Below are 24,262 nucleotides of genomic sequence, written 5' to 3' on the forward strand. Positions count from 1 at the left end.
TATCATTGCCATCTTACTATGTGTCAGAATTACCGCTGCAGGGAAAAATTCCAGGACCTGGTTTTATTACTATGTCTACAGTTGGATCTTGTGGGCTAAAAAGTGGGCTAAAAAAAACACAAATATAGAAAATAATATAAAGAAACGCCACAGAATGACGGTAAGAGAATGAGATACAAACCCGTGTGATTTCACGGGCAAAAGCGTACTTGAGAATCGACCTATCATGATATTTTCACAAGTCCTGAAATCACCATAGCAGTGATGCAGTCCTTCCAACTACATACTGGCATCTCCAGAGACGAACGTGATTTCAAAGCTGACGGAGGATCAACCTGTTTTCCCTTCATCCTAAAATTTCATTTTGTTGCGATGACATTGCCTGGGTGGCCAGGTAACAACACCTATTCCCAACGTCTGAAAGAAAGCGAGGCTGACCAGATCCTCATGACGGACATAAAAAGACGTCCTCTTTTACCAGCCTTAGAAGATGCCACGATGTTGTTTTGCCATCTTTTACGAGCAGGGTTTTGAAAGGGTATCTATATTTCGTGAGTTCTCAAAACATACATCACGAACACAAATGCATCATTTTTTCGTAGAAAAGGGAAACGCATGATTGCGGACTTTTTTGTGACAGTGCACACTACTACTGTGGTACTCTCACTTCAGTGCGAACCGCCGGTGAAAAAAAGTATTTCAAAGTATAAAAAATGAGAAGGTTTACACTGATTTGTATTAGCCTCACAATCATCTCAAGTGAATCCGTTGAATTATGTATGGCGATCTGCATACTTTGAAGTAAAAACGCTTGCTCGCGCTCGCCGACATTTCTCGCAATGCGTCCACAAGTACAGTTACTAGTATAGAGTCGAACTTCGAAAATTGTGTGCAACGAAAGAGCAAGCAATCGTACTGCACAAGCCTAATTACGAATTTAAAGGCAATTACTATAAAATCTTGCTTGAAGTTCAAGGAAAATTGATCAAATGTAAATCACCTTTGTCTCAAAGATCAGCGACATACTTATTGGTGGCAACTTTGTGTCTTTTGGGCCTACGGTACCTAGTCACGGTTTGCATTCACAGGCGCTCATTAGCCGGGTATAGATTGATATTCGGCTCGATCTGTCGTAATACTGAGTATTTAGGTTGCAGTGGCGGGCATATCGACTACGGGATCGGTATATCAAGCCGAAAATCGATCTTTATAGCAGACTACCCAGCTAATGAGCGCCTGTGTTTGCATTTATTCTTCAGTAAATACTGATTTTACGTTACAAACCACCAGCAGACCGAGTAATTCTACTGACAAACAGTGTTTTTTACCTCCATGAGCGAATTCGAAAACAAGCATCACAGACTTCTGTACTGTCTATTGTGCGCTTTATACTATGGCAATAATGTTGGTTGTTTTCAAAAAAGCAGTGTTGAACGATCATCGCATTGGTGCAATTTTTTAATGAACAGCGCCACTTACGACGTACACATTTATTCTTACGTTTTCTGTCTCCAATTGCCCCGCCGGCCAGCTGCACACAAATATTTCCTCAACTCTGTATTTTCAACGAATGCAGAGATGAAAAAAATCGTAGTAAACAAAAGAACAGATATGTTACTTACGTGACAATGTTGAGGCAATTTCGCATAAGTTATGTAAACTTTTCTTTTATACAAAATCACTTTGAGACTTCAGGCATCATGATAGAAGGGACAAACTGTAAAAACGCAGGCCTCAAATTTCTCCATTCTGCATGGTTAGAACTTCAAAATTTGCAACAAAGGGAAAACATTGTATTTATCATTTTCTTATCATGGAAAACAGTTTAAATTTGTTACAGTTGTCAATGTAATTTCAAATAATGGGAAATCTTTAGATTCAATGAGCTTTCCTATACAGTGACATCAAACATGTAGAGTTAAGGCAGGGAGTTTTCAATTATGACATTGAAAGAGTGAGTGTATTTTGTGACTGAAATGGAACACCTAAGTCCCCTACCCAATGCAACCATTTCACTTACTGCCATCCAACAACAGGCACTCTCACCAATGAGGAACTGCAGCTTTTGGTACTCTTCACAGTGAGGGGCCATACACTCAAAATCACTTAAAAATCCAGGACTTTCACAGTTTGAGGTCCAAATTTCTTTTTTCTCATTATCATCTGCTCTATGTGTAATTTTCATATTCCATTTTGTGATTTTAGGAAATCATGTGTGGCAGATCTATTTCAAAGACAGGCTTTTTCAATGATTTTCCAGGTGGTTTTTAAATTCAACGACTGTAAAAGCAGACACCGCCCCCTAAGGCTTCTCAATGCACAAGTTGTTCTTTCACCCCTGCAAGCATAGACAATGGTCTGTGCTGCCAGGTAACAGATTGAGATGCAAAACACTACACAAAACAACTATTTTTTACCAAGTCAATATTACACTTTATTTGTATTTTTTATAGTGATGACTATAGCTTACAGTGTTCATAAAAGAGGAACTAAAGCCGGAAAAAAAAACTTTCTCCCAATATCAACTGATAGAATTTTAACAATGTGTAAAAACCATTTTCAACCAGGTTTGTGAGTACAAGAATTTCAAGCAGTGCAAATGATCCCGGCTGACATGCCCTGACTGGTCAGACAGTCCAGTTGGCATGAATCATATAATATGCAGTTGTTTTATCTACTGATTAGAAAATATTTCTTGATCAACACACTACCTGGGTGAACTCTAAATTTAAGAAAACCCCTTCACCAGAGCTGATCTGATGTTCTGTGCAGGACAGTCTGCTTTGGGTTGGAATCTGTAAACGTTTTTTTGTGGCAAGCAGTACATCTCGCATTGAGAGGACTTTCATCACAAGTTCACTTTGAAATCACAATGGTCTCTTCTGTGGAATGAATATTGGTGATGATTCCAAGGCAAGCGTCAAACAAGAGCTATTGGCCGATAAAATTACAAAATGGATTTGTCAACTTTTTCTCATGATGGGCAAACAACAAGCATGGATATACACGCTTTGCTTTCAGAGAAACCAGGATAAGTCTACTTCTAAAGTCTGTCTTTCAACAAGTCTAAGTATTAAAAGAAATGACAAATGAATGCCAAAAAGTCTAAATTTTCAACAGAGAATGGATTGAAAATATCAAGAGCAATTCATGACTGTACCGCAATGAAAATATCACCAAATGGTTTTCCATGTTGGTAAGCGTTGTTTCTTTAACAACAGAAATTGATATATATATATACATATAAACAAGAATAGCCCTACCATAGAGATACTCAAAAAATAAACAAAAACAAAAAAAGAAGAAAAAAATCGTATTTGCTCATAAGGTAATGTACATGTGACCGATATATTTCACACCTCAACGTCTTGTAAGTTTGCAATTTCAGCATTTTTCAATAGATTTTATTGTGAAACCGTGAAGATCACACAACCTTTCAGGAGTGTTCTTCAGTTTTATAGATAACAGTCAAGGGTCTGAAATAATGCTTTCTCCAGAGACACGATGGAGACCTATATTTAACCAAGAGTTTTTGGCACGTCGCGTATCATTTGCATGTTCAGTGCTTGAAATTCTTGTACAAAAGCTCACAGTCACTGTAGCTATAAACACAGTACATAGGAAATTAAGCCGGTATGAAAGTTACACAAAACATACACACAAGCCATAATGTATCAGCAACTACGGTGACATCCGTAAACTCCATCATTTTTCTATTTCAAAGAAAAAGAGAGAAAGAAGAAAGAAAAAAACCAACATAATTATATATGATACTGTACAGGGTCATGAAAATAAATTTGATAGCTGGTAAAAAATGACAGAGTTTACTGTTATCAAGCAAACTACTAATGTACAATGTTGGGTTTCCCAGTTCTCATCTCTAATCTCCGTAAAATACATCACATCCATTGTAAAAACCATGGGGGGATTTAACAAGAATCATCTCAGCTTATGTTGGACCGCGTATGGCAGTGGCACCGTGTAAGTACAATTGTGAAAAAATCTACACATGTTATCTGATTGTGTTCGAGAAATGATGCAAGCAGCAAGGAAAAAATATACGCTCTTTTTTGGTATTTATGCACATACCAAATATGAGCTAAAAATATTGTTATTATTAAAACACGGCCTAGAACACCAACATGGAAATTTAGAAACATTTTTTTCTCAAAACAATAACAGAATAGGGAAAAAATGTAACAATAAACCAACCGTCTTGAATTACAAAATAGTAAAGAAACTTCTTCACTCAATTTGCTCACTAAATGAATCTCTTCAACACCTTAATGTTGAATCACCCCATCTTTCTTCAAGGCCTCTCTCTACCCTACCTCCCTTTCCCCCTCAAAGTTAGAGCCAACACCTTGTAAGCAGGTACTTCATTCTTGATATTTGTAACAGCAAAACAGCAATATATATGAGACGACGATTTGTTGCAAGCTTATCCAATGCGTGTGCCTTCTTTTGTTCCGACGCTTGTTCCTACAAAATGAACTGTGTATGCACTGAAGGCTCTCAAAAATTATCCGTCAATGAGAAGGTCATGGGTATGCCTGGCTAGATTTTGTATGGATTTTGAAACTGAGGAGCTGACGATTTTCCAGTCAATAAATTTGCCCAATTGCCACACAGCAGAGTCAAATACTCATACTAATGGTGCGTGGGTAGCTGAAGCCTACAGCAGGTGAGAGGACAGATGGGGGTGCGAAGCGCGCTTGAAATGTGGATGCAATTTCGCCTACCGGGATCAATCTATTCAACACTGGCAGTCTAACATAGATTGTTAAAAAAATCAAGCATAAAAACATACTACCAATTTGCAACTCCGTTTTGAGATCCTATTAGCGGCAGGATCTTTTAAGAGCTACATGTAAACGCTTGCATTAGCACCTTTTAGGAGATAACATTTCCACGATATGTACTTTGAAAATCAAGAGGGTCCAGCAGAAAAGTTTGAGATTAATAATGGAGTGGAGTGGTGTGGTTGCTTTATGGTGAATTGAGTAAGAAGTGTGTGGTGATGATGAATATCAATGACATTTATGCCATGTATGGTTTCAGGTGCTGGCTATCAAAATTATGCATAATTCCTTGGTTGCCTGCCAAACACCTGATATGGTCTGTCTCGGTACAAGGATTGAAAGCAAACAATCACTGATCACTGATCAAATTCAGTGGAACGTTTGTCTCATACACTGCTCTGCCACTGATGAATCACAATGCACCAATTCTGGATGTAAGCATCGCTAATCTGGGACAGAAAATCAAGTAGTCTTGGTACAGACATTGATTGAAATCAGAGGAGTGTTGGTTTATCACAACGCTTTATCACTGATCTATCACTGGAGACAAAAGAGTTGGCTGTTCTGACATTCATCACACAATGAATCCAGCATGTTGGTGCATTGTAAGACTGTGAAGGTACTATATACTAAAACAGAATCACATGTGTAACAGAGATGAGACCTCTCTCATTAAATCTTTCCACCTGGAGTCCGTGTAATTCTAAATGTGTAACATGACTTGCCACCGTCAAGATTGTGGCCACAATAAGAGAATTCTAAACTCATAAAACTCAAAAAGCTTGTATTTACAAAGGAAAAATAATACAACTTGGGAATGACCACTTTTAAGCCTTCCACCCCAATTTCCTCATGTACATGTCTGACTTCAACACAGAAAACAATGGGGATGGGCCAAACCATTTTGGTCTAAGGGATCATGTGGATGCAACCACACACTTCTCCTAGAGTGCTAAAGATTATGACATGAGCACGACCGAAACTTTTCCCCCTAGACAGTATAAAGCTGACTTTCTTAATGAGCAAGACTCTACCATGAAGACAAGGGAAGAAGAATTACTGCTGCAGGGAATGTATTTACTCAAGTATGTGTGTGCATAACTCTTGTATACAAAACATGTGTTTGGGCGTTAATATGTATTATTGCCTGCTACACAAAATTTGATTGAAAAAAAAAATAGAAACACATTTCAGTGTGCAGTTTGCTGTGATTTCTTCACTGTAACAAATAATCTTTTCGGAGATCACTTTTACATTATCGTTACCAGAAAAAGACTTCCTGGTGGCAACTGCTATACACAAAACAACAAAAATACCAGCTTCTGTGAGAGCAAAAGTCTTTTACTACCGCCGGGGTTCGAAAACATTACACCTTCTGAAAAAAGGGGACTTTGAAAACTTGCATCAAATAAAATACACAGATTCCTTGTTTTTTGCAAGCTACTCATCTGCTTTGACTATATTACAAATATTTTTTTCCTTCATTCTGTGACATATAAATTAATACAATAGTAAGACTAGGTTTGAAGATCTGCTACGTACTTGCGTTGGTCTCATTCTTCAGCTTCTCTAGTTCCCGGATTTGCTGCTGGAGGAATAAAACCCTGGGGGGGAAAAAGACGTGAGATTTACTCAGTGTTCTCTCGGATTCCAAATTTTCTTTTTTACATATTACGTGTATTGGTATAAGGCCGACTCAGTTCTAGTCTGTAAGAGGATTATGGAGGTGTGATAGCTTTTTGTTTTCCATTCAAATTGTAATCTGGTGGGTTAATTTTCTGATGAGACAATCTGGTGCTAACACAGGCTTTTAAGAAATTCCTGAATCGATTCAACGAGTTGATGTTTTAAGGTAGAACAAGCCAGGGGACAGATATTCCACATCTTAAACTTTTACAATTCCTTTCTGATCTACCACTTGTGAGGGCTCACAAAGCTCTTGGAGTAAAAATCTTTCCCGTGTTAGTATTTCGAAAAAAAATTTATTTTCCCCATAGAGGTAACAGGGATGGCAGCCATTTTGAATTTCGAATATCGGTAAATGTCAGCTAATTTATTTCTCCAGCACCAAACTTTGGACAATGACTCATGACTTTCATTCTTAATTTGGTAAGAGAATGGTTGAAAGTTTCACTGAGGAAAGTTCGATCAAAAATTTACGTCTTTCACTTCTGATGCGCGTACTACCTTAAAAGATACTGGGCATATCATAGGCATACTTGAAATCCATTTCATAGAAATTGAGCAATCTAACAAATTTTGAATTGTTTTTCCAGACATAATATATTGATGCTTCACAACACTTTTTTCACACAATGTGGGAATGTAATCCTTGGTTTGCACTCACCTTTGTTCCTGTAAAGTTGCTTGAATTTCTGAAACTCTGACTAATGATCTAGCAAATTTTAAATCTACTGATATCTGTGAACTACTGTGACATCCCAGCTGGTGTGCTTCATCCCCATACCTCTGTGCCTGTAATTAACCAAAATAAAAAAAAGAAATTGAAATAAATTTACAAATGTAATCGAAAATGGAGGTGCAAAGACCAAGTTATCCTTGCCTGTACACAGAAACACACTGTATGTGTCACTTGTCAATCAACAGTTGATCTCTATCACTTGTATAGTTCAATGAGTCTGTCTTTTGAGCAAGTGTCCCATGGCATCAAAGCACAAACTCCAATAGACTGGACAAATTTCCATTGATGTGTTAGGAAGGTGGTTGGGATTGCAAAAACTGAGGGTTCACAGTTTTCAAATCCAGGCGGGGCAATTTCTCTGATCCGTTAAAGTGCATACATGCCAATGGCATCTTTATAAGGTTCATACTCCACTGTCATGCAATTTTTTCACTGGAGTGGCACTGCGACTCTGCGACAAACAGTAAAAATTTCTGCAGCATTTTTGAGAAGTGGGCTGGTTTGCGCACTGACCTGTCTCTCTACATGTTCTGATGGCCAACCTGTGACGTGTGTGGTGAGTGCTTCATTGTAGAAATGAATTAGCGAGGGCGTCAGTGTGACCACCGGGGGTACACTGGGTGTCGCGGTCGGGTTGCTGTGTTTGACTCCTGATGTACAACTGCTAACACTGTGAGCTGGGCTACCTTGACTGTAATAGAAAGATATTTTCAAATCAGGGAAATGCTGAAGTAGTCTGAAAATAAAGCTCCCAGAAATCATAGAGACATGGCTAATATTCTTTAAGAAAGTCAAAGAGTATAGTAGGTCTCTATTCGCTATGTTCATTCGGTCAATAGGTGAATTTCTTGTGTTACTCATTTGAACATGAGGAAAGGCCCAAAATTTGCAGTGTTCTCCCTAGGATCAAGGGCAAGCATGTCGGAAAGTTGCATAAAATTTACATAATTAATTTGCATACATTAACATATATTTAAATACATACACACATAAAAACAGTCACTGCAAATTGTAGTCATTTAATATGCCTTTTATTTACTTACAAACCGCTGCATGAACATACATATCAGGGGCACCATGAACTGCAATAAATTCATACAGCAGTCCAACTTAAGTTGTAAAAATTCAACTCGTACTCTCATTGCATGGAGAAACATTTGCGATGAAATATTACGTCACTTGTTTACGAAATTATACAAAGGAACGAAGCCATACAATCAGGGCTGTGTACCCCAGCGAGTTTTTGAGCACATAAACACGTTATGGTCACGGTCCCAATGAATAGAGGAACTGTTACGGTTTACCATAACAGAAAATTCAGACGTATTTACACGGATGATCGTCACCAAAATTATGAAACACCTGTCGTTTTAGTAACTTGCCTCCTTAGCGAACCTGAAACGAGACCTGAACTTGAAAACAGCGCGAAACGCTCAAAGCCCACACATCGACCGCCATCTTGGAAATCGCTCGACCTGTTTACGTCACATGGCACTGTAGACATCATTTCGTGACCAAAAAGTTAATCCAAACTCATATTTTTAAAAACTTTGCGTGAAATAAAAAAAAAGATGACAAGAATGCAAAAGAATGATTGCGGAATTAGCCAAAAAAACTTGTAAAATGACAGTGACCCCAACATCGAGAAACTAGGTCAAGTCAGCGTAGCGTAATATGACGTACACGTAACGTTGCAGCCGGCCCACGAACTCTACCGTTTGCTTGCTCTGATACTTTCACCGTTTGTCTCAACAACAAGAACAGAAAAATAATTAAAATACAAATTTACATTCGCAATGCTGCCATGGAGATTTCATGTAGACTAACCGTCATCAGGTATAGACGCCTTATAAACCTTTTTTGAGGGTCGCAATTTTGACCGATAGCTTTGACCACCAGCATTTTCACGGCGTTGACGTCCGACGTCACTGTAATTCCCCCACGTAACTTGATAAACGGCCATTGACACGGCGCTCGACCAACATGATCACAGTCACGGCCACACCGATGTGCCGCTCGTCCGGTGTTTTTCAACACCTATGTACGTGTCAATTGATTAATGTAAACTCGTCCATCGACATGAAAAAGTCTATTCAGGACTAAAAACCTTGGCAAAAACACTTGAAATACACCGATGATGACATAATATAAACTTTGATCACCCTGTATCATAATATTCACCATTTTGATTTGTCAAAAAAACTATGCTCCAGACTCCGTACTTACCATGATGATTTATGACTCCGGGCTGGTGAGCTGGGACTTCCCTCCTCGGTTGTTTGTTGCCTTCCTTTTGCAGAGTTCACCGTCGGTGTTGTCACATTTGTGGACGACTGGGGAGAAAACTGCGGTGACGACAGGTCTGATGTCACTGATGCTAGTGACATGGGCGACGCTTGGCTAGCTGCTAAAACTGTAATATTGATTAGCAGAGAGGAAAACAGGATGTTAGAAGGTTGGTTGAGACTCTGAAGAAATCCTTTGTGTCTATTTCAAAAATTTGAAAACCTACACAAGATTGCACTTCAGAGATGGCAGAAAATTGGGAGCTCTACAATTATCACATATGTGTATCTGGTTAAAGACAGACGGCATATACAGAAAGCCACTTTCCCTACCCATCCATCAAGGCAGAATGACAAGGGTAACAGCAGGTCCCGGCAGAATATTTGCTTACCGACACGCAACCCTGGCAAATGTAGTTAGCACTTTCCAGAGTGAATTTACCCATTACTGCAAGTATTGAACATCATAACACAATATTTCTAGGCATACTCACCACTTGTAAGATTTTTTTCTACTTGATTTAACCTCTGCTGTAACGATTGGTCTGTGAAGAAAGAAAGATTGGAAATTACAGTGCCTGTCTTCATGGAGTCAACAAGGATTTAGAATAAGTAATGGATATCTTCTGCACCATCAGGGATTTATTTAGAGGGCTTGGCGGAACAAGTGGTGCTAGGAATACAACTATTATCATGTGTATACACTTCATACCATGTTTATAACAACTGACCCAGTATACATGTGCCCTGTAGCTGAACTGATCAGAGGTCTGAAAATCTTCCTTTAACATACAACATTGCTTTCTCGTCTAGGTCTTTCAGTGCACCATGTGGATGCGATACTAACAAGTACTAAATAACATTGGCCGGCACTCATTACTGATGTGTGTACTCAGTAACAATGAAGAGAATTTCAGACATCAGGCAATTGAATCCAAATGAATTCAAAATGTTTTCAACACTGTCGGAATGCAATGCAATGAATGGTCCATGACCTGATTCCGTAAAGTCACAGGACTCAGATTTGAATCCAACCATTTCTGCTAGTTTTCACATGCCCTTTTTTCTGCTAGCTTTCTGGATCAAGAGTGGTTGGGCAAAGTTCAAATTGCATGCAAATCTTTTTCAAGACCTTGATTACTGTTGTACATAGGTTTGCAATGTACATGTTATCTATATTCTTTAATGATTGTTTGTTTTCAAAGGTCATCTTTAGAATGTCCAAGGTCCACATATAGCTTTGCAAAAAACGCACAAAATGCAATGAAACATTTTGCCTTTGTATCCAAGAAGTAGACGCATTACATATTATATTATGCAAATCACATGATTTCATACGTCTTTGTCTTGTAATATGCGAAAGCGATAATTCAACATTGCCATGGTACCATTTTTTCTTGAGTTTCTGGGTCAGCGCAAAAGGTCAACGCCCTTTTATCTATGTGACTTTTTTTGGTTGAAAAAACAGCAAAGCATGCAATATTCATCAAAAATCATTATACAATCGGTAAAGCATCCCTAAGTGATTGCAGTTTAACTATTAGCAGTTTTAATATTCTTTTTCCTACTTCATTTCCAATAATTATGAGATTCTATCTGTGTCAAAATTATTGAAAAGGCATTGTTATTTCCATGCATATCAGATAAGTTTTACATACACATATGGTCACGTGCTTTCCAACTGAACAATGGACCGGGAATTTTGCAGGGTGGGCCATGTCTCTGTTTTTTAAGCAATCTATTCAATTATCACAAAAAGAATACATTTTCACAACAAAAGAATACGTAGATTATTACTCTATGTAAATTGGCAACCCAGAGTCTTTTCAAAGCTGTGGAGGACAGTAAATTCTGTGTGGTTTGCGTTTTGCTATTTCGTATAAAATAACCTGAACTAATTTCTATGAGACACGATAAAAGATATAAATAAATTTCTTACTATTGTATGACAATTCGTCACTTCTTGGACCCTGTTGATTACTACTATTTACAACAATTGGTGATTTTGATGAATGTTTCTGTATTAGAGGTGACTTTAGCGGATGTTGTGAGTGTCTTGAGCTTGTAGACTGAGGTGTAGTTGGTGATGACATTTCTTGTATAAGAGGAGATTCTGTGAGGAAAAGGAGAAATGAGAGCATTATCACCGGTACGAGACACCTCTTTTCCTGCAGATTTTTTATCTTATACTGTATCTTGGAACCTCAAATGTACTCAGAAAGTTGGCCACATCCTGTCAGTTTTGTTTCACCTACAATATTTTCAAATGAGACCTTTGAGGCAAAGCTGGACATGGTATGAAAACACATCAAGAATTACAATTGCATTGTTTTAGGCAAAGTATCTGAAACAACAGACTCAACTTTCAAATCATCAATGCAGGTTGAAAACTTATGAAAACTCTTATCTTTGAAAGTAAGCACAAGGCAATTAGCTGAACACGTCTCATGATTGAACACAGAAGTCTTTGAAGTTTAAATTTCAAAAAAGTCGTCAAGAAAAGTATAATTCACTGCAAACAACAGAAACTTGGAAACAGGGAACATAAATCTTTTGAACACTCCACCCAGAAGATTCTAAGACATGACTTCTAGCAAGACACAGAACGCTAGAACAAAGAATAATTTGTTCAAAAAAATTAATCTTACAAGGTGTGCTTAGTAAACTTACCTGTACTATGTCTATGTAATGTTTTATTTGAGTCAACAGATGGGGTGCCGCCAGATCGTACCATGTCGTATCTTCCCATGGAATTTTTCTGCTGGGGTGAGTCGGCCACGCCTCTCTGTAATGCTGACGTTGTTGGTTTGTATACGTGCTGGAACTGAATACTGCTACTGCTGCTGCTACTACTACTACTGCTGCTGCTGTGCTGTCGTTCATGTTGCCGACTGCTAGACTGTTGTATGCTGGCCCTAGCCTGATCACTGGAATGCTTCTGTTCCCCTGTGAACACAAACAGTGAACACACATCTAATGATACAGATCTGTTTGACGGATTTCAGATGGGGGAACAACAGAAACCATCACAATTCTTTTCAATGCAATCAAACAATTTACCTACACAGCACCCTCTGCTGCGGACATTTTCCACTTTTGATACCTCACTTGACTGAGACACTAATACGCAGCCAGCTGGTCTGCAAGGATTTCGTGTGTAGAGCCCGTCAAGGTGGCACGAAAAGCCAGAAGACAGTTGCAACTCAGAGGACATGTCCCCTGCCTACCCTGGTTTTTCATGAGAATCACACACACAAATACCCAACAACAACTGGATACTGCAGTAGCTGGTATAACCACTTCTAATCATCAAGCTGCCAGAAATTGCCACAATAATATGGCCATCGATGTACACATGGAAACTTAAAGACGCCCATTGGTTATAAATACCGGATTACATGAAAGGACGCTCATTATGCAAAGAGACGCCGTGCGAGTATCTTGAACTGAGAGCTCCAGAGATAGCGGTTTTTTGCGTGTTTTTTATGAAAATTTATGAAATGGGAATGCTCTACAGTAGGGTAAATACCTTATCAATACATAACGTTTCCATATTTTTCAAACCGATAAGTTTTCAAGACAATTTTAGTGAGAAATTGTGCGTGGCCAGAGAGAACGTCGACCCAGGGGACGCCGATTTGGATTTGAATACCACTGTCAATCAAACCTTGCGCAAAGTAAGACACAAGTCAGCTGGATGTGTACCTAATGTCGTTTAGCATTCGCCTTATCTGCTAATGTGCCTTAACGGTGACTAAAAATAAATAAAATATGTGTCAAGATTTCTAGTGTCGAAAGACGTGCGCAATAGTTTCTTCACAGTTCTCCCACTTTTGTACCTACCCACCACATTTCTGGGGATATAAAAAGTGATCAGACTACATTCAAGTCGATTAAATCTTAGTAACCGTTAACATGGTCCCTCCACAATACGTGCCGTGAAGAAGAAAATGTAATATCGGGTTCTCTCTTACTGGAAAGTTTGATGGCCCTGAAAAGCGCCGTTTGGTTTGGTTTTGTGGCTTCTACCGTACACCCAATGATGGCAAATGTGTATGGTACGCCGGGCAAATTTGGATATAATGATCGGACGACAGAAGTCACGCAAAATGGCATATCAATCTTCTTCTTGTGACGAGTACGTCATCGACCTGCATCAGATGCTGTTTTTTGGGCCAAAAATCGCTTATCATGCCAAGCATGAGTCCGGTCGAGGATGTCCCAATACTTCCGACAGAGTCAGACGTGTTGTCATTGCCAAACTATTGATGCTAAACTCAGAATGACAAATCAAGAATGTTCGATACCCCGGGATAGAGGTGTGCAGTGGTATGGTGTCCGTGTATAGTTTCCGATGGAGTGTTGTTTGTACCTCCATGAGTCTAGTAATAAACCAAATGTTTATTTGACCATGGAGCTAAAAAAGGATGATTTGACTTCTCTGTTTCGTTCTGCCGTCACTTCGAGGGTACGTATCCACGTGAGCAAGTGCCATCTTATCGATAACCGATGCGATGCAGTTCCTCTGCATATCGATCAAAGTTCATTATGTCTGAGAAATTTACGAGATTTCCTTTCCAAGTTTTTTGAAATGCATCTGAATTTTGTCCTTTTTTGGTTCAAATGCAAGTCTCGCAAAACAAATTGGCAAATAATGTATTACACGATAATCTGGAATTGTTTTATGACTTCCGACTGCCATCTTGGCCTCATAAAAGTTTTACATTGGCTGGTTGAGTACGTCGGGATCACGGTTCAATCTTCAGAAAATACTCATTTTATATTATTTCGACACCGATATTTCCAAATTTAAAAAACATATCAGTTCCAAGAATTTGAGAGATTTGAACGATGCAGATTGCGTTTTTTTGCATACCAGTATATTGACTTGTAATTTTGTGGGTTGAGGCATAGACAGTAGAAGGGGAAGATGATCGGGGCCACTGTCCGCATCCACTGCCAAGTGACACACTGCTGGAATCGGTTAAATCTGTCACTCGAATGCACCAAGCATGGTGAAAACACCTCATGCCAAAATGTACATATTAGTATTCCAACGCGCTCATCGATGTGAATAGTTAATGTTTGTAAATCTACTAATATAGCGGCGTTTGACGCAAAACAATGAAAACGATACTATGTTGACAGGGTGGAGTGCTCACTAATGCGTGAACCTGGGATTGAGAACGGCGGCTTTAAATGTCATCATCTATCCAATTGGCGTAACTGACAAGGTCCTTGGGAATTGTTCAACAGTTTACAGCTGTGTGGAAGTAGCTTATAGTAAAACAAGTGTCCTCAAATAGAGGAAAGAGACTCTGAACAATAGAAGAATTAAATCATGTTGACACAGGAACTTTGATGTGGATTAAACTGATCATGACTCCTTCTTGTTCTTATTCCATAGTAATATGGAACTGAACATACCCACACGATGCAAATCATGAAACTTGAGTCAAGGAAAATGTGGTAAATTTCTTGCAACCTGTCGTAACATTAAGCAAATAAGTCGGTATGGTCTATATTCATGTAAACTCAGAACTTTAAAATGCACATAAATCAAGGCACAGGTATTTGGAATATATATGTCATTCCTACCTTTTGAACTACTACTGCTACTGTATGAAGGTTCTCTACTGACAAGTTTTTCTTTTGATCTGGTACTACCAGATTCTCTTCTTTCCTTGAGTTTTTGTAATTCTTTGAGTAATAATTCCCTACAAGATAAAGGAAATGATCCGTCATGAGTGCACAGATTCATACTCTGTAATAGTTTCAATTACCAAATCCGCATATATTGAAGTGTTGCATATTATTGTTATTTCAGTGTAGCATGTCTGCTAGGTATACTTAAAGGCCATCTTCCAATTCGCCCTTCAGAGCTTAGTAGCTGTCTTTCTTCAGCTGTAAAAGATCTGCACATACCTCAATGAGAAGTCATGACACACATGTATTTTGTGTCAAACATGACAAAAATTTATTACACAAACTTGTAAACACACTTCATTACACATGAACGATACAGGTTTTGATAATGACATAGGCAGCAGAGGATGTTTTCGTAGTTGACCAGAAAAACATGAAATAATAAACAAAAAGTTTATCAAAACAAACTTTACCCCCTCTCTCTTACATGTTCTGAGCTGAAAACATCAACAAGTACATAGTCAAATTCACTTACCTTTGACCCCATTCCTTAGGTTTTTCCCACTGTGAAACCTCTGTTCGAAGGTTATAAAAATATTTTTTTCCCGACGAGCTAATGTGTTCAGACCATTCTGTACAAACCTTATTAAGCTTCTCCAAAGTCTACAGAGAAAAGATGAAGATGGTAGGTGATGTTACTATAGCGACAGATGTAGTATCGAAAAAAGAGCCAATGAGATGGCCTAGAACACTTCCTCTAGGGAAAAAACAGTTTTGTTCAAAATGAATGGACGAATTAAGGTTTCTGACTTAAGTTTCCACACAGATTCTATTATAGAATAGATTATATATTGTAGAACAAGAATCTATGAATGTTTTATTGGTTTTGAAATTTGAATGTACACAGGTATTATCTATTAAACTTCCAGATCTATCTATCCCCAACCAAGACAAGCCATCTTCATTAGAGACAAGTTGCACATGAGACACAAGGGCAAGCTTCAAATTCAACGAGATACACAACCTATTGACAACTACTGGTTGCCAAACAAAACCAATATGAAGACATGATATTAAGAGATTGTTATAGTCATATCTTGAATGATAACATCTCACTTGTATATGTGATTTGACATGTCTGCCTTTAATTTTCAAAAGCATGTTATCAATCAACAAATGTGACATTTTAAAATGTTATCTTGCATAATAGATTACAGGGAGGATTAAATATTTATCTGCAACAGCATGTAATTCAGGACTGTCATGTCAAAATCCATAGTACTTTATGATATTTGAGCAAACATTTCTTATAAATGAATGTAAACAAAATGGAATAAACATTACATTCTATGTATACCTGTACCTATCATCTTTTCACATAGTGTTAAACAAACTTGGGGTTGTATATTATGTGGAAGGTGGTAGCAAAATAAAATATTATCAGGGTGCTCCACAAGAGGATTGTAAGGGGTGGCAAACCTTGTGTTTTTAGCGATCTACTCATATGTTAATTATCATGGAAAAGTATATTTTCACGACAAAAATTATGGAAATTATGCATATGTTAATTGTTACACTTCTGTTCCCATTCCTGTGGAGAACGTTGGTTATGATATCAAAATCAGAATCCGTTTCCCTTGTGAGAACATTCCCTGAACCGGCCACACAGAGAAAATGTAAAATCGCAAAAGAATTAATGGCTGCAGATCATCTTGTGCCCCAAGTGACAATTGGGGAAAGACTCGAGAAATGAGTAGTAAAAGGTGAGGAGTAAATGGAGGCAAGGAATTCACGACAGGGCTAGAAAAGCAGGACAATTTACATTCCTAGGAATACAAAATGAATATATCTCACCTCATTAAGATTTCTATCGTGGTTACTACGACGTTCGCTGCTATTTGAATTCGTACCAGACTGATGATTAACAGCATTCTCTGATGGCGAAACACTGGAACCTGTACAAACAAAAAAACAATCATTATTAACCGATTTCAAGACCCATTTTTCAAATGATGTTAGTTATTATTTTAAGTTGATTAGCCTGTAATTATGGATCAGTCTATACATGTAAACATTCTAACCTTTTTATCAATGCATTTTAGTACAACACTAGAATTTTCAATTGCAAGGTGAGATGTCTTTAGAAGGATATGTCAAAGAAAGTGGAGTATGAAATTACTGCCTGCCGGGAACAGGTGGAATATCAAGGTTAACATCCCGACAGATAGAAAATACAAATTTTTGGTTTGCTGATATCAGAGGTGGGGTACATAAGGTATACAGTGTGTGGGACAAATATCAGAGCACTGTGAAAGTACTTTTTGCTGTGGCATGCAACATTATAAACTTTTCTGCAAGGATGGCTCTTATTTTCCACAGATATCAGAGTTATAATATATCATACACAGTAACGTTTGCATCATGGCTGTCAACTTTTCACTGGATCAGATTGCAAAATCAAGAACAAACTTTCAGGATTGGACAACATTCAACCCATATCCTGCTTAGTTCATATATCACCATCAGGTCGTCTACTGTAATGTTTGCATCACGGCTGTCAACTTTTCACTGGACCAGATTGAAAATCAAGATCAAACTTTCAGTGATTTGACAACAATTAACCGATATCCTGCCAAGTTCGTCACCGTCAGGTCAAGCTAGTTAAAACCAATCGGGCATAACATATCCCATACGTTGCATTTTAACAAAAACTTGAACATTTGAAGCCCCTGAAAACATAGATACACCAAATGACTTTTATTGACTATAACTGCCATAACAAACCATGCCAAGTAGGAGAAAATACTTGGAGATTTTTGCTTGATACAGCTTTTTTCCGACTTGCCTATGGGGTTGTAATAGGCCTTGTAAGATTAGGATTAAAACTTACAGTACACCTAATTTGAAGAAGATTGGGAAAACATTTGGCAATCAAACATTATTGAATACGGTGTTTACTGTCCTGTACAAAACGATGTCAAGCAATGAAACTCAGAAGAACTTCACTTTGATGTTCAAATTCAAAGTATAACCGAATTCCTCCAATAACTAAGTACGAAACTGAACAGACAAGGCCGGTGAAATAACAAGTCAAGAGTACACGGGAAGTAGCAAGAATGTAAACACACTGCTGAATGAACCACTTTCATATACAAGTCCAACTTCCATGCAAGGAACAATAATGACGTGATGCCGTCTCCTCAAAATACTCTGCTGAACTTCCCCATTTTCTCAAATTGGGAGAAACATGTTCACACAAAGGTCTTGTTTTAACCCTTTCACCCCCAGTTCCCTGTATACAGGTCCAACTTTACCATAGAAAACAATGGATTAAGGACAAACCATGGTGGTGAAAGGGTTAATAAGGGTCAAAAAGTAACTTGCAGGTAATTTTATGTAATAGCCATGTTCCAATATGGAATCAAACCACGTAAGCTGAATACATGGAGTCGACAGGCTAGTTATAAGCCAAGATCTCATAACAGACAGAGAATTAGTCACGTTCAAAACAAGTTTAATACACATGTGATACATACAGTGATGCAATTGTTTGAGCTTTATAAGTAGATCAGAGTAATCCCTATTATCGCAGGTCTTGCTTTTTTAATCCTAAAAAACTCATGTAAACAAAAATACACCGAAATAAATGTAACATATGTTTAAATTCTAAAAATGAATTTACCAGTCCATGTAAAAATATGGCTCTTACAAGTTTAACCCTACATCTTGCCAAAACAGTGGAAATGGCATTGCTTTTCAGAATGCTAAGAAGTTGGCATACAGGGGCTGTCTTCCTGCCAAGTCAATGCAGTTCAGTACTATGTAACAGCTGGCCAAGGGCAGTGACATACACCATGTTTAGGTGGATTTTCAGGAGAGGGCTCAAACTCCCAAGCAGACAGCAATGTCATGTATGAGATATACAAATGGGTTTTGGCTCAATACCGCTCTTTATAGACTAGGCAGGGTGGCAAATAACACACACACCAGGATAAGGATCAATCGCATTCAAATTTCCAGAAAGATTTAAGATATAACATGAAGATCAGTGTACTAAATAACTTGCTCATAATGGACACAGCAGTGCACTATCATATGATTGAGCCTTTGCGGGGTCTAAGATTTGATGTCTGCATGACCAGAAACTACACTTTTGAAGTATTTCGAATACCGTCTCCTCTCCATTCCATTCCTAAATTGTTATATTTTACACCAGTCTATGCCTCAGAGCACCACAGACAGCCGATACAGAGGTTGCTGTTGATTCATCCATTGAATTGAAAACACAAAACACCACTATTTTCTTTTACTTTCTCATTTTTGCTTCTTCTGTCAATTCCATGGCCTTGGTCACCACGACGTGGGGAAACACAACCGTGAGTGACGAGTCACTGCTCATTTAGAACATGTTCTCATTGTCCCAAGTTTAAAATGGTTTTGTTTCTCTCCAAGACTGTTAGCTGCAACTATCTTGGCTGTGAGGCAATATTGTCCAATGCTCAGCCATGATGCCAAGTATCTGTACACTGAGAAACAGGTCACCCTGTCCTAGTTCATCCGGCATTTACATCACAATGCTGTACATCACAATAACGTGTACACAACAAACTTAAATCATTGTTATTTGTTTGTGAGGGAATGCTGTCTCAGGACCCTTACTGTACTTGTACAATGTTGAATTGAAAAGGCAGCGACATCACATGAACTGTTTCAACTTGTTGACTGACAAGATTTTAAAATTTTGTTAATCTCCACTCTGAACTGAATCAACGTGAAGGGGCTCAGGATTGGTTCATTCATACAATTAAATTATTCTCATCAAGGTATGTTTGATATACATGTTACACTTAGAAAATACTGGGAAAATTTTCACAAATCCAACAAGTTGGCACTTTGTGAACTGGAGAGAACAGCATAATGGGATACGGTGCTGGACAACCAACAGTCAAGCACAGAACCAACCATGTCTAACAGTATTTTGATTATTTTAAATCCTAGGCAGACACATTTTAAAAATCAATCAAATATTTGCAAGATCAACACAATTGGTATGTTATAGAAAGCAAAGGGAACAACACAAATACTCAGTGCTGGCACAGTACAACTATGGTATCATCACCTGTAACACATTCTCAGTGAGCTTACACAAGAAGTGACACTGGCTAAAGAGACAACTTTGAAGACATCACTTTCTGTAATTTCTAGCAGGCATGAATGACACCTGGCATGGCAAACTATCATGATCTTACGCCCTGTGAATTGTGGATTGCATGCAGTCTATGAAACACTGACCACATGGATTGAAGTTTGGTTCCACTTCATATGTCAGAAATGTTTATACACCTTTCTGGTTTTCCCTGGAATGGTACTTTTGTGTGCACGGAAAAAAGGGTAACCCTCTTCTGGACTGAACTAAAGACAATGACTATATCTTAGTCACTGAACAAGTAAACTCCACAATGTCAAATCGGGTAAACAACATGCTATTGAAAACTTCAGCATCAAAATAAAAACCTGGAAAGTGGTAACAAGGATCTGACTTTAAATTTTTGAAGCTGTGTGCAAAGCTGATTCAGACCAGGTCCTGCATGACATTATGAGACAATATATACACAAAATATGTGCAATATTGCTAATTATCTGTGAAAGTTTCTGTTTCGGCATTGCTTTTAGTTTGCCTTTTGTTTCATGATCATTCCGTACGAGTTCAAACGCATGATCCAGATCATTCACATCCCTAGCATCCACAACACAAACTTGTGAGAACCTCTACAGAAAAAGAAAGGACTGCTATAAACTTTGCATGAAATCTTGAAGACTGCCAACAATAATTAGTTAACAAAGTGACTTTGCTGATATACTGTACATCAATAAAAAGGTAAACAGCACTGTAAAATATTGAAGTTACAGGTAGCTAAAGATTTCTTGAAACAAATCAAAGTAGCAGAAATTCTCTTGATAACAGAAATTTAGAAAATTAAGTGGTTTCTTTGACAAGTTATTGCCAAAAATATCTAGCTATTCTGATTTTGATAGATTTAAATTTTGATTACAAAAGGTGTACATCTACATACGGCTGTTAGAAAGGAGCCTGCTCATAAAGAAATTTGTACACACAAATTTCATATCCATTCTGGGCAAGTTAATACAGTGTGCAGTTTAAGATTTGTGAAAATCTGTCATTTCCAGAACCTTGCATTTTCTGTACAACCTCTGAAAATATCTACTGCATTGCCAAGACTGCCCTTGCAACTTGTACACCTGGAGTGAGTTCTGTATACAAAGGTAGCCCATGTAATCAAAACACAGGGCCGTCTAAAATCCAGCCCTAATAAGCACAGCTTTACTACCCTTGCCTCTGTAGTCTCTACGCTATGGGCACATACTACTCAAAATGTTATAATTTTCATAAAGACTCACACTGTGGTACTTGACTTACTCGATGGGTGACTGTGTGCTGCACACTGTAGATTTGAATCTGATTGAGAATTAAATGAATTGTCTCCAGTGTTGCCGTATATCTGAGGGAATGTTGTGACATCTTTTCTTGCATGAGACAACTCTTTTGCAGATACTGATATAAAACGCATGAAAAATGGGACAATTTACACATACGCTTTCAGTAGCCCATAGGGGAACTTTCATGATCAGGATGAGGATATTGTTTATAAAATAGTTTGAGAAGTTGCGACAATTGGTATCACATCTACATGTACAGAAAGGGGGTTTTGGAACACAGCTTGGAGAAATGAAGTTTTTGAGGATACTGTCATTGACTGTGATCATGAACTCTGGGGTTTTGTATCTTTGTTTGGGTGGTAAATTTACATAATTGTCTATGATGACAGACAAATATTTGCCAAGTCGGGGTTATATATACTTCATGACTGTATGACATGTATACTTCACAGCTATATGTGTAGAAGTACGATGACCTAGACCAGTTGCACCATTCATGTAAAAGTGTATCACTTACTGTACAGGAAGAAAAGGACAAGATTTCTAACCATTCATATACTGAAAATGGCCAGATAAATTATCAGGACCATGTAATAACAGGCATCAACAGGGCCACCTAACCATGACAAAAGACCAAATATCCAAGACATTTACACCTTACTTGGACCATACATTCCCATGGGAAAAACCATTCATGTAGCCATATGCTATATTGTTGTTTTTCATTGTGTCTTAGGACTGTACAAACACACAAACCATCAAGAAAGTATGAAGTGAGCCCATGACTTTGTTGGTACGATCCAAACACTGCAAGAAGAGGATAACTTTTACCATGTAAAACAGAACAGGGCATTCTTTTCCTCTGTCTGTGATTTTGCTTGCACACACAGAATTTTGTACTTCTTATGCTATGATAATTGCTTGTGAGTGGCATGTAAGTAAAGGCTCTACTGTACACATGTAACTGGGTTATTTTTACCGCAGGATCTGGAGTATACACTATCTGTCATCACCGGATAACACTTTTCACTCATGACATCGAGTGCCAATGATGGTATACTGACTGTCACAGCCAGTATTTACCTCTCTGTCTTTCTTTAGTCCTTTGCACATTAGATCCAATTTTTCCTTGATGGGGCAGACGTGGACTTCCACTGTTACTGCTATGTCGACTGCTAGGAGAGTCGGTCTGTCGCACACTCGGCGAGTCCTTTCGTTTATTTTCGTTGTAGTTTCCAGTTTGACTCTTGGATGGGTATTTCCCAACCGTCTGCAGAAGAAAAAAAAGAAGAAAGAAACGTTTGTCATCCTGCTGGTATACTTCACAGGAGAGTTGCAAGTCCCTGGACGCAATGTTATTGTTGCTCATGTAGGGCCAACTCTCCATAAGTGATGCTGCAGATTGGCTGATCATGAAACCATGTCAGTGTACTCTTCTACAAATGACCTTGCCTGGACAGCCTTTGTCACAGATAGCACAACTTCCAGAAATGGGGATACTACCCGCTCCTTTGGCTTTGACAGCATCAACTTCCTGGTGACCTATATTTGAACAAACACACTGGAAATGTCAGCATTGTACATTTTAAAGTTAGGCACCAAAATATGACATTTTACCCCGTGTACTTATTGAACCTGGTAGTGAGGAGTAACATTTTGAATATCTTGTCATGGGATTTCTTCAGATCTCCGAAAAATGGGCACCATCACTAGAATTTAGCGCGGAACCAAAGACCGGACTGTCATGTACTTCTGTAAACATGTCTGTAAGTTTTGATTGTTATTGTTGACAGAAATGTCTGTGCGACAATAGTTGCCCAATTTTAACATCTTCTCATCCGAAATGAGGCTTGCTCGAACTTAAAGATCAGTAACCAGCTATTTTGGTGATGAATAGGAATACTTTTGAACGGGAAATAATAATAAACAAATTGGATTTTTCCTTTTTGGCTTTATGGTAATGGCGAACCTGAATTACCCCTTTGAGCAAAAAAAATTAGAGACAAAAAATCATGGAACTGCGCAATCAACGTTGATGGAATGGTAATCGACTTCACAGTTACAAGTGCTGGATGGTTTTTGACATCTTTCGTGGGGAAATTCGGAAATGATCTCTTGGCAGATGTATCGATTAATTCATGAAGAATCTTATGGCTGGATTCCATCATTGATTGCTGCAATTCTTCAGATTCTGCTTCAACAAACCTGGTATGGATGGGTGCGGTTTCTGTCATAATACCTGGAAGATACAAGAAAAGCATACATTAGATTTTGGAGCCAAAGTTTCGCGTGAATCATGAGAAAAACAAATCACAAATTTTGATTTTATTTCGGAATCCCGAAACAAACATGGCGGATGGTGTCACGGTCAGTCAACACAGTTCATTGAGAAATTAATCAATCTTTACCCATCATGGAGCCTTGGATGTTTGCTTGCATGCATTACCATTAATGCTAGTGTATATGGAGTCGATTTCAGGGCAAATGCGCCTAATAAATCGTGTAAAATTTAACTATTCGACTCCACAACACAGCGCATCTCAACAAGGTGGGGAGGACGCCATGACACATACGGGAACCCTATCAAAGAAATCGAAGCACATCGGCTATATTCGGGTTCCATCGGTGCGTGCCGAATAAGCCCGAAC

At 38.3% G+C, this 24,262-nt stretch overlaps 1 protein-coding gene across 2 annotated transcripts; it reads right to left on the reverse strand.

Annotated features, from left to right (window-relative positions):
• Nucleotides 1-2,407: 2,407 nt before the first annotated feature.
• LOC139143630 (WW domain-containing adapter protein with coiled-coil-like) lies at nucleotides 2,408-24,227 on the reverse strand. 2 transcript variants are annotated; one of them, XM_070714121.1, is made up of 14 exons: nucleotides 24,023-24,227; nucleotides 23,820-23,853; nucleotides 22,698-22,884; nucleotides 17,010-17,110; nucleotides 15,691-15,818; nucleotides 15,108-15,226; nucleotides 12,180-12,455; nucleotides 11,449-11,622; nucleotides 10,004-10,054; nucleotides 9,451-9,637; nucleotides 7,738-7,915; nucleotides 7,150-7,277; nucleotides 6,345-6,406; nucleotides 2,408-3,713 (listed from the first exon to the last, which is right to left on the reverse strand). In XM_070714121.1, exons 1-14 carry the CDS (start codon nucleotides 24,061-24,063, stop codon nucleotides 3,706-3,708), a joined length of 1,674 nt encoding a protein of 557 aa, XP_070570222.1. In that variant the 5' UTR covers nucleotides 24,064-24,227; the 3' UTR covers nucleotides 2,408-3,705. The 2 variants fall into 2 exon arrangements, with proteins under 2 accessions (XP_070570222.1, XP_070570221.1); XM_070714120.1 differs by lacking the exon at nucleotides 2,408-3,713 and having other exon boundaries at nucleotides 6,123-6,406.
• Nucleotides 24,228-24,262: the final 35 nt, after the last annotated feature.

Source organism: Ptychodera flava, chromosome 11 (genome assembly GCF_041260155.1).
Source record: "Ptychodera flava strain L36383 chromosome 11, AS_Pfla_20210202, whole genome shotgun sequence".
NCBI classification, from domain to species: domain Eukaryota; kingdom Metazoa; phylum Hemichordata; class Enteropneusta; family Ptychoderidae; genus Ptychodera; species Ptychodera flava.